We start from the raw sequence: 14,512 nt of genomic DNA, 5'->3' as shown, positions 1-14,512 counted from the left end.
TTAATATTTCAAAGAATCAAAGTGCATGGTAAACCCAATCGATAAGTTACATCTATAATGGTGGGAAACTCAATAAAATCACACATGAACAATCAACAATATAATTGAGACCTCAAAGAAATTGGTGTCAAAACAGAGTAGATCCTAAGTAGTAAAACTTTATACTTGACATAAGATTTATTAACTAAGACATTGAATTTAATTATACACCTACTTTCAATCATCTTTTAATTTTATTCTAGACTTCTAGCATTATTTTTCTAAAAAAATCAAACGTGCAATTTTGAGCAACTAAAGCCAAAGAAAATTATACTAAGTTTATTATGATTAAATGAAAATTTAGACACATGGATATTAAACAAAATCTTTGCAAAAACCAATTTGAGTCTTGGCTATTATAAGAGATAAACTCTTGTTTCAAATATCATTACTATGTAAAATCACAAGTCCAAGAAGTGGTTCCACAACCATAGTGATTTGTTTTAATAGCCATAGTGATGATTTATGTCCTCTAACACAGCTTTTTAGCCCATTTTTTGAAGAAAATGAGAATTTCTCTCTAAGTCTCTTTAAGTAAGCATACATATCAAATGTGTGTGTGAGAGAGAGAGAGAGAGAGAGAGAGAGAGAGAGAGAGAGAGAGAGAGAGAGAGGTTTAGATAAGGTAGGGACTTTATATTTTAAGATGATATAGAATAAGGCTACTGAATTGTCTAGACTAGATTGGTAGAGAATATATAATTTTAGAGAACCTTTTACAATCATTATGAAATTTCATTTTCAAGAGTTTCACATATACCAAAAGAAAGTTCATTATGCCCCTATCATGTAAAAGAAATGCAAAGCACGTATGAGTACTATAAACATTCACATTCGAAGTGTGCACCATACTATAAACATTCACATTTGAAGTGTGCACCAATGCTCAAAAAAGTAGCTTTTCCTAATAACCAATCAAAATAAAGGCAAAGAACTATGATTTAGCACCATAACTCAAAGAAATGTTGGGATTAGAACTAAAATGTATAAATTTCATGCAGTGGATGCCAAATTTCAATTGGGATTTTCAGATTGAAGCTGAGAAAAATACACTACAAACCGGGTTTTTTGAGCAATGGTGGGGTGGACACGAGTTACTTTCACATAGATGGAATCTAGTGGAATTGTGCTAATTATGAAAGATAGAGATATGGACATCCAAGCTCAAAGTATCTACACTCCCTATTTATGCCATGGTGTTTGATGCAAGCCTTGGTACAAGAGCTCTTTTAATGTAAACAAGAGAGTCTTCAAAAATTCTATGAGGAAGGAAAAGGAGAGAAATGGGGAGGGGGGGGGGTGTGTGTGTGTGTGTGTGTTCTCTCAAAGACAATGATTTTAGGAAGGGAAAGGGAGGGTGTGTATGTGCGTGTGTGTTTTCAAAGAAAATGATAAAATTCAAGTTGAGCAGCAAGAAGAGAGTTTTTGGGTGAAGTGTGGTTGGTTGTTGGCATCGGGATCTTGCGAGAGAGTGAGAGAGTGGCTGAGGCTCATGAGCTCGGGCTTGCGATGGTGGTGGTAGGCAGTAGTAGCAGCAGGAGGAGGAGGAGAAGAGGAGAGTCTCCGCCTGCTTCCGTTGGTTGCATTGTAGATCTCCCTCACCACCGTCTGGAAGGCAGAGGTGACGTTGGTGGAGTTGAGAGCTGAAGTCTCCAGGAACACAAGCCCCTCCGCCTCCGCATACGCCTTGCCCTCCTCCACGCACACTTCCCTCGCCTCCCCCATGTCGCTCTTGTTCCCCACCAGCATCGTCACCACAATGGTGTCTGAATGCACTGCACGCACACACACCCACCAATTAAACTTGACTCATATCAATGCTCCTCACACTACAACCACCAAGACAACCCTCCTCTCTCTCTCTCTCTCTCTCTCTCTCTCACTCACACACACACATGGAAAAGTAGAAAAGACATCCCTCTTCACCCCCCCCCTCTCCCCTCTCTCTCTCTCTCTCACACACACACATACATACTTGGAAGCAGAAGAGACATCCCTCTTCACCTCTCTCTCTCTCTCTCTCTCTCTCTCTCTCACACACACACACACACACACACACATAATTGGAAGCAGAAGAGACATCCCTCTTCACCCCTCTCTCTCTCTCTCTCTCTCTCTCTCTCTCTCACACACACACACACACACACACACACACACACACATACATACTTGGAAGCAGAAGAGACATCCCTCTTCACCCCTCCCTCTCTCTCTCTCTCTCTCACACACACACACACACACACATGTATTAGAAAAGACATCCCTCTTCGCCTACTCACACACATTTGAAGTAACACATTATTACTCATGGAGAAGGGCTCTACACACACACATCTCTATGAAAGTTGTAAGCCTCAATATGAAGGCTCACCCTTGAAAAGGTGGCCATGGTTCAAGTGTGTTTTTCCTATATTTACCTTTTGTACATATATGTAGGAGCTCATTCAAGGAAATGTCTCATTTGGAGTCTCTTTCTTAAAAGGAATTTAAAATTTAAAGAGAGACTTTACCACTTGAGCTACCTTGACCACTACTCCTAGCCGAGACTCTTCACATTTCTAGCAACTATGTAGGCTTGGTAATTGATCAATCTATACAAATGCTGAATAATACCAGTGCTCTTAAATGTTTGATTATCTAATATCTTACTATGTATGTGTAAAAAGGAGACCATAAAGGTTGTTATTTCCACCAAATGATTTTCAATGCCCACCAAGTCTTTTAAAACCAAACTTGTATTTTCAAATAGTCATCTTTTCAATGTAGACATTAAAACTTCTCCAATTTAGCTTTGACTTTGACATAAAGCCAAAACTCCTATATGCATGCTCTCAAATCATGCACATGGTTCTAGTGTGAGACCATATCTGAGTGGCAAAGGCAAGGACAAGTACGAGTTGTGATCTATAGGGGGTGAAAAAGGTATGATCTATGAGATAAGGTGGCAAGGGGATATGTGGATTTGTTTTAAAGAGATATGGGTTAATCATGGGCTTTGTTTCGAGTCAAGGCTTGAACCGAGATCTCTTCTTGAGAACCAACATGCTATGCCAACTTGATGGAAACTTGCCTCTGGGTCGGCTATAGCCTAGCGGCAACGGTAGCATCCATGCCTCCGAGAGTGGAGGTGTAAGGCATGCCTCCCAAACTCGAGGTGTTGGGGTTCTAATGTATCCACTCTACCAAAGTGGGGGTGTTGGCATGTAAGCACCCACTCTCTCGATAAATAAATAAAAAACATGATCAAGACCTTTGAAAGTAATGGAATGAGGTGAAACTTTTGTTTGCGTGTAGGGGGGTGTGGGATTAGCGCTAGAATTTGAAGGTTGGAGTACCCTTCCAAGGGGGTCAAAACCTTCAAGAGAAGGGTGAAAACACAATTACCCTTCAAAAGAATGAAAGGGGTTTTTGGAAATTTAGTTATATGTCCTTCCAATCTCTTCATAAAGAAAACCTAGTTTTAAAAAAGCCCTTGAAAAGAAAAAATAGGGGTGCCCTTCAAATTGTAGGCCTGTGTGGGATGCGTTGTGCTCGCACGTGCGTGTGTGTGAGAGCAGGTGCGTGCGTGCGTGCGAGAGAGAGAGAGAGAGAGAGAGAGAGAGAGAGACTTACTCCTGAGTTCTTCGAGCCACCTTGCCACGTTCTCGAAGGTGTGCTTCCGGGTGATGTCGTACACGATAAGGGCGCCCATAGCCCCTCGGTAGTAGGCGGAGGTGACCGCCCGGAACCTCTCCTGGCCTGCAGTGTCCCAAATCTGGGCCTGGACATCCCGCCCATCGATCTCCACGCTCTGCGTCTGAAACTCCACCCCAATGGTGGCCTTGGACTTCGCATGGAACTCGTTGCGTGCATACCTGGAAAGCAGGTTGGACTTGCCCACCGCCGAGTCCCCTATCAGCACCAGCTTATAAAGATAATGGTCTTCCATAAACGCCATTACCTCTTCGCTAATCTCTCAGCAGTGTGGATGTGATAAGGCCTCCCCTTTAGCTAATGCCAAGTAATCTCTTCACAATTTCGCTGCTCACTGTGATTACCCTTAACCCCTCTCGTGCGATGCCCGCTAATCTAGCTGTGATTAGCCCTACTCTCCAGTAATCTTTCAGTCATGTGGTTGCGCTTAGCCCTAACCTCTCACAGTTTCTATAATCACTTGGAAATTTAGCTGTGGTCGGCCCTAATCTCTCCAAATTCTCACTAATGTATCTCTCATGCCTAGCAGTCTCCAACAATCTCTGGTTAATGTAGGAGTGCTTAGATCTCGAGATTCCCACTAATCTCTAGGTAATGTATATTGTCTTGGCCATAATATCCTCTTAATCAAAGAGCCTGCTTGCTGGCAGCTGTGTTTTGCATTGTAAGCAAAGCTTGCTTGCGATTGAGGCTGCTGGGTTGCTTGAGCGTTACTCAATCGGAAATGAGCGTAGGCTTCAACGTCTCTCTTTTTAGCAAGAAGTTCCATTCAGGGTGGGTAGCTAGCGCGCTCTCTCTATTACACACACACAGTGATCAGTTTAGAGACCTAGCTAGCGCTCTCGTCACACACACGCATGCACAGTGTTCTTTCTCTCTCTCTCTCTCTCTCACTCACTCACACACACACACACAGCACAGCACAGTGCTACACACACTCTATCTCTCTCTTACACACACGCTGTTCAGTTTAGATACCTAGCTAGCGCTCTCTCTCTCTCTCTCTCTCACACACACACACACGGTGTTGAGTGTGCTCTCTCTCTCTCTCTCTGTCTCTGTCTCTGTCGTCATGATGAGCCACGGTAGCCACCGCGGTCCGCACAAGAAACAATCTCATTACGGTGCTTCTCGAGATGGGGAAATGTGTACGCGCTTCACTGCATCACGACAGAGAAATTCAGCAATCGGGAAAGGTGTGAAGTCGAAAGCTACAAGTCCGTGAGTGGGCAGCTTTGGCCATGCGGTGCTGCGCCAATGGGACATGATCAGCTCAAACGTATGTAAATGCCTAACTATTTCACATGCCCGTTAATTATATCCCTGCAGCCTTGAACACACACGAGCGCGCGCGCGCACTCTCTCTCTTTCTCTCTCTCTCTCTAGATTTTTTCCCAATACACCCCAAGTGTTTAGTACTTTGCTTACAATTTAGTGTCACTTTTTCCTTTTTCTTCTTTGGTATTGCAAGAGGTTTGTTACTTTAATCTCACACCTTATAGTGTCTATCTAAAGTGTTCCTTTGGGCTTTTTTTTACAAGATAAACACAAAGTAATAAGTTTGATTAGCAAAGGAAAATTTCAAAGTAATAAATTCGATCACCAAAAAATTCAGAGTCTTGAAAAAATAGACCAACTCCTTCTACTTGCATTATTGCTGCTTTTTGGTAATTGTCAAGCTGAATATCATTGGCTAGGTAAAAAACAACGACTGCTCAATAGGGTTGATTATGTCCTAAACAACACTCCCTTTAATGATGAACTTATTTGCAAATAGGATAAGGGGAGTTCGAATGATATGGGAGCAAAGGCTTGATGTTTAAATGCCGACGTCCCCATTTTAAGGCATTTCAACCCCCCAAATATTCCCAAATTATTTTAGGGCTATTGAAAAGTACATTAAAACTCAAAATATATTAAAAATTTATCACTTTAAATTTAGCACTTTAAAGTGAGACTTCGCTTGTCAAAAAATCAACCTAGATGGGGCATCAAATGTACAAAATGCTTTTGACCTCCATATGCCAAGGGCCATGCATGAATCCTATGCATATATGTAAAGGCTTTTCTTTTAGTGATATTACACTCTCAAGTTATAATTGTTTCATACATAGAAGTCTATTATTTTCAATAAAGACAAGCATAAACTTAAACAATGATATGCCAAGGAAAAATAACATGAATCATCATGGCTTTCAAGCACTAGCTTGAATCATACATGGAACTACTAACATGTAGAAAAGTTTTTACCACATTTTGTACTATTCTTGCATTTTTTGTCTACATGGTGATAGATTTAATCTAATATTTTAAAATTACCTAGGCCTTGTCATAATTGCAAAGTGAGAAAACTTTTCAAGTAATGGTGACTACACTTTGTACTTATAAAGAATGCTTCACTTTTTGAAGAAATAAAGCTACACTACTAAAAGCCTAGGAAAATTACTTAAGTAGGGTGTGAAATGTTAGGTATATATAGTCTTCCTATCTTGGCATAGAAATTACTTGAGTAGGGTGTGAAATGTTAGGTATATATAGTCCTCCTATCCAAGGGGCATGGAAAGACTTGGTAAAAGATTTGGTGTATCTTTGCTATCATAAGTATCAATCACTTTTTAGGTGATACATAGATCTAATCCTTAGTAGGTGTTGTGTAGTTACTCATCGGCCTATCTGATAGCTCCTCCATCTATCTCAAACCACCACCTTCCCCCATCCTACTAAGACCTCCTCCCTTAACCTTAAACACCTCCCACATCCATTCCTTAATGCACCTCTCTCCTTAGCATACTTCTCTTCTTTGCACATCTCTCTCTCTCTCTCTCTCTCTCTCTCTCTCTCTCTCTCTCTCTCTCATTTTCTTTCTTTTACTGGACCACATATTTGGCTCAAGACCTCTATGATCTTATGTGTCTTTTTCTCATAGGTCATTTTGGCCTTTTGTAGACGTCAATCTCTCTCTCTCTCTCTCTCTCTCTCTCTCTCTCTCTCTCTCTCTCTCTCTCTCTCTCTCTCTCTCTCTCTCTCTCCCCTTTTAGCTCTATTCATATGCATACCTCTATCCACCATTTCACACCTCCTCTACACCTCTTAATTTCTTAATATATAGTTTTATACTTCATTTTCAAAGCTTTCGTATGCATCCTTGTCTCTCACTATGCACTTGTCTCCTTTTTAAGCTCTTGTTTTTTGCACCCCTCGCGTATTTTTCACACTTCACTCTTTCTTGGATTTTTTTTTTGGTGCACTTCTCAAGCATTAGTAAAAATAAGGAAATTACAAAAAACAAGAAAAGTACAATGAGATAACAAGCTATGGCCAAATTTAATGAGAAATGGCTTGATTATTAATGAAAATTCTACAATAAGATAGCAACTAAGCTATGGCTCAACTTAATAAAAAATGGCTGATTATGTTATACTCTCGAGTTTAGAATTAGAAATTAAGTGATAAACTCTCTCTTCTTATCTTTGTCACACTAGAAGTTATATACATTGGTGAAAGATGGTGTGAAGTGAGTGGAAGGAGGCAGGAATGAAAGACCTTGTCTAGTTGAGATCAAAAGCCATATTGGTGGAAGTGAATTGAGCGAATGGTGAAATTTGAGTCCAAATTGGACATGAGATGCATTATGTTTTCCTAGGCATATCTGTAGGAAAAAGATATAATCTAGCCATAACAACATGACCAAGGATTTTAAATTAGCTTTCAAGACTTCAAAAGAAATAAGAATGCAATTCCCACTTTTACAAAATCCATTTGACATTTGTCTTTGTCTAATTCGACAAGGTCTTACATGTGTGTTTCTTGATTGTTGTCTCTCTGCACTAGTATGTGTTTACCTTTTCCATCATTATATATAGAAATATCATATACAAATTGGCAATATCCTTATAGGGTTGATTTTTATACATTTAGGGGCGTCAAGTAGGTCCACTACTCTCCCCATGTTAATCAATGGTGGTGATGAAAGAAACCCTCCGTCCCCACCACCACCACCACCAAAACTCACCTCCCCTCCCACCCCCTCAAACCTCTTTAATTCCTCTCATGAGGATGCCATAGTGATTATTATCGAATTTCAGAAGTATCTTCAACAAACTTTAAAAAAACTTTAAAAAGTGGATAATGGAAACAAAGATAGGTGTGCAGAAAGTCATCATGCAACATGTTGATGTGCAAAAAAACCTTTTATCCTTGTTGCTTTTTGTCAACTATATGATGAGTTTTTTCACTCACATTGGAATTTCCTTTGATCACATCCCACATTAGCTATAATGGTAACTCAAGTATAACATATATACCAAGAATTCAATTCCTAGACTATATTCATAAATAAGCACCATACACAAAATAATCATCAACATGTCTCACTGTGCTTTTATAACTTTACATGATGGATGAAGGATAAGATTTATTAGGATTGAAAATCATGAAAATAAACAACTTGAAACACTTTACAACTTTTAAATTTAAAAATAATTCAAACATAACCTTGAAATGTATTATCATTGATAATGCCAAGGTAAAACCTAAAGAAGGAAATATACCTATATATTTCGGTGAATATTTTGGACCTTACAAAAAGTGCATGGATCCATCATGAACCCTTTTTGTTAAATTATCATTTGGGACATTATCACCTTAGTATTATACTATTTTTAATTACCTTATTTATTACCAATGAAACCAATTTATACTTCTACAATCAATGATTTTATATAAAAAGTTGAATTCTACTTCTCCCATACTCAAATAGCATAAATAGCATCACAACTAAATAGATTTAAATATACCAAATACTAAATCTACCCTTTTACCGTTGAACAATAATTTATAACATTTGACATGACATTTTACTATTACATAAGACTAAAATATATTGCTAGGATCTTGTGTATGAGACATGGCAATGCCATATATTTCGAGAGTGAATGATAGTTCTTTTCTATAAACAAAACATTCCTCACATTTAAAAGAACCTCTTAAACAAATTTCCAAAGCTATAGCTCAAAATTAACTCATAAACAAAATAATTAACTATGATTCACATTTAAAAGAACCTCTTAAACATATTTCCATAGCTATAGCTCAAAGTTAACTCACAAACAAAATAATTAACTATTATGACTCACAAATTTTGGCCTTATCAAGTACACTCTAAGTATAGAAGAAACATTCCATTGGCTACACATTTACTATGGCACATCCAATTGAAAAATTGGAGGCATCACTGTGCACACGGAAGATGACATCCTAGTTAGGTGTTTACAAAATTGGAGCACTTTCCAAGGATTGCTTCATTGTATCATAAGCTTGTTGACACTCCTCAGTCCATACAAATACAACCAATAGCCTATATAGGGAACGATCTATCTTTGCATAGAAAAGAATAAACTGATGGTATTTGAACTGACTTGACCCATGAATCTTTGGACTCCCTTGTAGTTTGTTGGTGGGGCTAATTCCAATGTGACCTTGATTTTTCTCTCATAAGTGGAAATCCCATCTTTGGAAATTATATGCCCAAATATAACTCCGTGCTTCGGCATTTATGAAAACACCTCGATTAAGAGGGGGTGTTGAGATATGTAATTGCGGTGTTGTATGTGGGAAAGCACCCTAGAGGTGCAAGATATTGTGGTAAGATAAGAATGCCACATGTGATATTGTATGGTATGTGAGTGTTGACCAAAAGAGTGGAAAAGGGAGTGCCACACATAGATGATGATGTGTAAAGTGGGATAAGGCTAGAAAGCCTATATCATTGTATGGTTCATTGTGAATGCAATAGAAGAACGAGATCAAGTGTTGAGTGTGCAATCTCTCTCTCTCTCTCTCTCTCTCTCTCTCTCTCTCTCTCTCTCTCTCTCTACTCATGGAGTTTTTAGTGTGGTATAACCCACCTTAATTTTATGCTTAATCTTGTGTCTATCACCACCATGATCAATCCCATTTTAGGATTGTTAACATCTTCCACATCATCCTCGTCTATAAAATATCCAACAAATAATTTGGTTAACCAAACACATATTCCATAGGGCAAACAAACCATCACCACACATGTTTATCATCACAAGTGTAAGCACCAATCGTGCTATATAAAACACATCTATAAGAAACATTGGAGGCCCTAAACATACATCAATGATGTGAACCAAACATATTTATAATGGCATTACTCATGCTATTAACATAATTTAGCATGACGCAAAGAAAATCCAAGCATCCCCAAATTATATAAGTGGGTATAATAATATTTTTAAGAGGGCTTAAAATACATTCTAATAACATGCACATATTGTATAAGTTTTTCTCAAAATAAATTCATTTGCTTTCTTGGAAATAAGCATAAAATCACATCTCCCACATCGTCATTATATATGCCAAAGAAATAGAATCTCAAGAAAGATAAATTAGAAGAAGAAAAAGGGGTAGTATTACCTCAAATGTACTTCTTAGACTAAGGATAGATTAGAAGAATAAAGGATAGATTGTAAGCAATCCCCAACAAGCATAACACATCATTATAGATGCCAAAGAAATAAAATCTCAAGAAGGATACAATAGAAGAATAAAAAGGAGTAATATTATCTTGAATGTACTTCCTCTAGACTAAATATGTGTAAGAAAACAAATGGATTTGTAGGGACATAACTTAATCCCTAGCCTTACCATAGCCCTAAACCCTTTAATTTGTTATTAAAATCAACAATTATTTCTATTAACAACACCCATGTCACTATAAAGAAATCACTATAATAAAATGGATTTGTAGGGACACAACTTAATCCCTAGCCTTGCCATAGCCCTGAACCCTTTAATTTGTTATTAAAATCAACAATTATAGCTATTAACAATACCCATGTCATGATTTATAGTGTTACTATATCATGGCACTAAGCAACATTGTGAATGTGTCATGTCATGCTTTATGATGTCCTACATTCCTAAGTGCCAAAACAAGTTAACGTTTTGGAAATTGAGTATTCTTCACTATGACCTTACTCTAGCTTTATTCTAATCTTGCATCTCCATGAATTTGGCGTCAGCTTCCAAGACCAATTTTTGTACTAAAATCCTTTCCACAATGGATTTGATTGTAATATCTATGCTACTAGTTTTGCTCGAGAAGATTTTGTAAGATACCAGATTTACTAGTGAATTCTAAGGATGGCATGGCACCAACACGAATGGATACTATGACTATTCAAGGTACTCTCTCTCTCTCTCTCTCTCTCTCTCTCTCTCTCATGCTTTCATTTTTGTTGTATGGCCTTCTATCTTTTGTGTTAGCCAATATTAGTTCATACCCATGATTACTAGTTGTGACACCTTGTTCATGGGTTGTTGCAACACCTTTGTGAGCTCGTTGTATGGGTGGAAACAATGAACCTACCATATAGCGGATATGGGTTTTGGAAGGAGCACAAACCTCCTGACCACCCCCGAGCCTTCTCTCTCTCACTTAAAATCACGTAAGTCTCCCTTTTGCAAAGGTTTGATCAAATTACATGAAATCATGGAGATCTATGAAAATTTTTCTAATCACACTCTAATCTATAATTAAGAAATCCCAAGAGAGCCCAATCTTAAAAATTTTGCAAGAGTGAACTCAACTTATCTCTAAAACAACATTCTTTGATCTTAGTTTTTAAAAAAGGATGCACATTACCAATATTAGCTAGGTGCTCATGCCCACTTTGGAGAGACTAAAGGAGAGGCCCACTTTGGAGAGACTAAAGGAGAGGCCCACTAGGAAAATGGCCATGTTCATCAGGAGCCTATATCTCTTGAACAAGTGAGGAATTAGAAAAACTCCCTCAATTCAACTTCTATAGCCCTTTGAATTCTGCACATTTTTTCTCTTGAGGTCCTTAAGCCCAAAAAAGAACCCATCCTCAATCCCAAAATTGACCTACAGAACTATGGCATAAAAAACTAAGCAAACAATGAGGTATAAATGATGTGTGTATTAGTTTGGAGGGTAGATTTGGGCATATAAACAAACGAATCAGCTTAGATTCAACTATGCAAAAAGTTTCTACTCCAAGATTTATATAACTCTCTCACGCATAATCTCTTCTAATTTTGACTCTAAAATACTTAAAAATAGAAACTTCCCTCCAACACAAAGTGAAAATTCTTATTGTTTTAAAAAGTGATCCTAGACTCACAATTACATTTTAGAATCTAAAAATATGAAGTTACTAAAATTTTATTTTAAATCCAAACTGGAGCGTTATATCTGCCCCTCCCTCAAAGGGCTCTATTGTCATAGCTTAATAGAGGGAAATTCTAAAACTAAACTATCTGGATCTTCCTATGTGGCATCTTTTGCGGGGTATAGATCCCACTTTATTAATACTTCTATTATATCTCTATCAAGGTGTTGAACTCTTCTATCTACCTAATACCATCTCTGAGTTCACCTATATCTTACCATCTTGTTTCACTTTAAGGCTATCCTATAAAATATGATAAGGTGCCAAACTCTTCTATCTAAGACCATCTTCGAGTTCACCTATAGCATACCATCTTACTTCACTCTAAGGTTGTCCTATAAAATATGATAAGGGTTAGAAACATTCCTTTTAAGCAAGCTTACACAAAAAACAGTGTAAACTTTAATACTTTTTGTGGAAGATCTAATAAGTAAGCCAATTTTCCATGTCTCTTGAGAATCTTAAATGAACCAGCAAATCTATGAGATAGTTTCTTATTGCTCCCTAATATCAATTTCTTTTCTTTGGAGACACTCTCAAGAATACCATTTCACCCTCTTTAAATTATCTTAGTATCCTCACCTTAACGTAGTAACTCTCCTCTTTCCTCATCTACTCCCTAACGAGTTTAATGTCATTATCCATCTTCTCTAACATCTCATGAGATACCAAAACTCTAGTAGTAGGATCAAAACAAATCACGGGTCTCCCAAAACTCTAGTAGTAGGATCAAAACAAATCACGCATCTCCCAAAATCTTGACCATATCGGAAAAAAAATCACGGGTGTTCCACAATCTTGACCATCTTCTCTAACATCTCACAAGGTACCTCTACTCTAGTAGTAGGATCGAGAAAAGTCACAAGTGTCCCATAATCTTCACCATATACAGCTTCAAAAATGGAGATATTTTAATTGAGCTATGCCAAGAACTATTATAGGAAAACTCAACTAAGGTTGAGAAGTTAGTCCAATTAGTTTGTCTTTCATTTACATACATTCTTAGCATATCTTCTAACAAGCGATTCACCGTCTTAGTCTCTCCATCTATCTGAGGGAGGAATGCAGTGCTCATTCTTAATTGAGAGTTCCAATTTCATTGAATGTATCCTACCGTTTGAGGTAAACCTCCCATCTCTATCAAGAATAATGTTCGTAGGCATTCCATGAAGACTAAATATCTCCTTTACAAAGAGTTTTGTGACCTCTAATGCTCCATCTATCTTCTTCTCATAAGAAAGAAGTGGTCCATCTTCGTGGGGGGATTAACTACCACATAGATAGTGTTATAACCTCCTATAGAAGTGTCAAGATCTTTAAGACTCTTGGAAAAGGAATTCTAATTCTCAATCACAAAAAATTTGAGCATAGCATAGACTTGCATAAATTAAAAGCATAATAAACAAAATTAAATAAACAAGAGAGATGGAAAATAGAGAAGAGATCACCATTGACACAAGATTGGGTTGAATCTCCCTTGGATAAGTGTGGCCCTTGTACCACTCACCCATATTTATATGTATTAGAAAGGTTTCTTTTTAAAAATATAACTCCCAAAAAAAAGCACAAGTGCTTTTGAGTTTTTGAGCATAAATGCTCTACAAAAATATAGCAAGCTACAAATATAAAGTCTTGGGCCTACCAAAAGTATAAAATACTAATTGGTATGTACAAAGGTTTGAGGCCTTAGCCTTACAAAAATATTAATGCCAAAATATGAAACCATAAAAGGTGTTCACATGTCTTCTAAAATATCTCATAGTGGTCCAACGCATGTTCCACCCGTGTTTAACACATAATCCACCACCCAATCATCGCCTACATCCAAAATAATATTAGTTAGTAAACATAGTTGATTGAACACATTAATCCTAACTATATCATACTAGTGCACACAACTGATTAAACACATTAGTCTTGGTAGATGATAAAAGGCACATCCAAAATAAAAATATCTCAAAATAATATAATGGTTGTCCCAATAGAGGTTATGACTAACAAGTAGGGAGTTTTGTGAAGTCCATAGAAATAGACTTCCACTTTCTTATGAGGAATATGTGATGGTTCTAACTCTTTCAGCCTCTTCTCCTTTGCCTTTATGGTTTGACAATGTAAATGACGTCCTTTTTCAAACCCGACCAAAAGAAATATTTTTAGACTTTGGTATAGGTCTTATTATACCCATCATGGCCTAAATAAGGAATGTTATAGCAGTCTCTTAGGATCTTGGTGTTTATTTTTGGAATGTTGGCACATAAAGGTGTGCCTAAAATAAAGATTACCATTAATCAAATCGTACCTATCCTCAAGGATCACTTCTAACAGCACCCTTGATCCCATCATTCAATTTAGATCTTAGCACATGTAGTAGTGCATTACAAAGTGGTCTTCTGCTAAGAGAATCAACCACTTTTTTCTCTTTTCCTTCAACATATGTGATATCAAAATCCTATTCACGTAGAAGCTCCATCCACTTTCTTTGTCATTTGTTTAGCAATGGTTGTATAAACAAATACTTGAGGCTTTGGTGATTGTTTGTAACTCAAACTTCACAC

The 14,512-nt window shown here is 37.5% G+C and overlaps 1 protein-coding gene across 1 annotated transcript; it reads right to left on the bottom strand.

Moving 5' to 3' along the window:
* Positions 1 to 1,051: 1,051 nt before the first annotated feature.
* Positions 1,052 to 5,021, bottom strand: LOC147611059 (ras-related protein RABA5c-like). Its single transcript, XM_086785706.1, has 2 exons — positions 3,652 to 5,021; positions 1,052 to 1,814 (listed from the first exon to the last, which is right to left on the bottom strand). The coding sequence occupies exons 1-2, from the start codon at positions 3,974 to 3,976 to the stop codon at positions 1,438 to 1,440; spliced, it is 702 nt and encodes a 233-aa protein (XP_086641832.1). The 5' UTR covers positions 3,977 to 5,021; the 3' UTR covers positions 1,052 to 1,437.
* Positions 5,022 to 14,512: the final 9,491 nt, after the last annotated feature.

This window comes from Cibotium barometz, chromosome 48, assembly GCF_041138505.1.
Source record: "Cibotium barometz isolate CiBa-2024 chromosome 48, ASM4113850v1, whole genome shotgun sequence".
NCBI classification, from domain to species: Eukaryota; Viridiplantae; Streptophyta; class Polypodiopsida; order Cyatheales; family Cibotiaceae; genus Cibotium; species Cibotium barometz.
The sequence above is the reverse complement of the archived record's forward strand: the minus strand, read 5'-3'. Positions and strand labels throughout refer to the sequence as shown.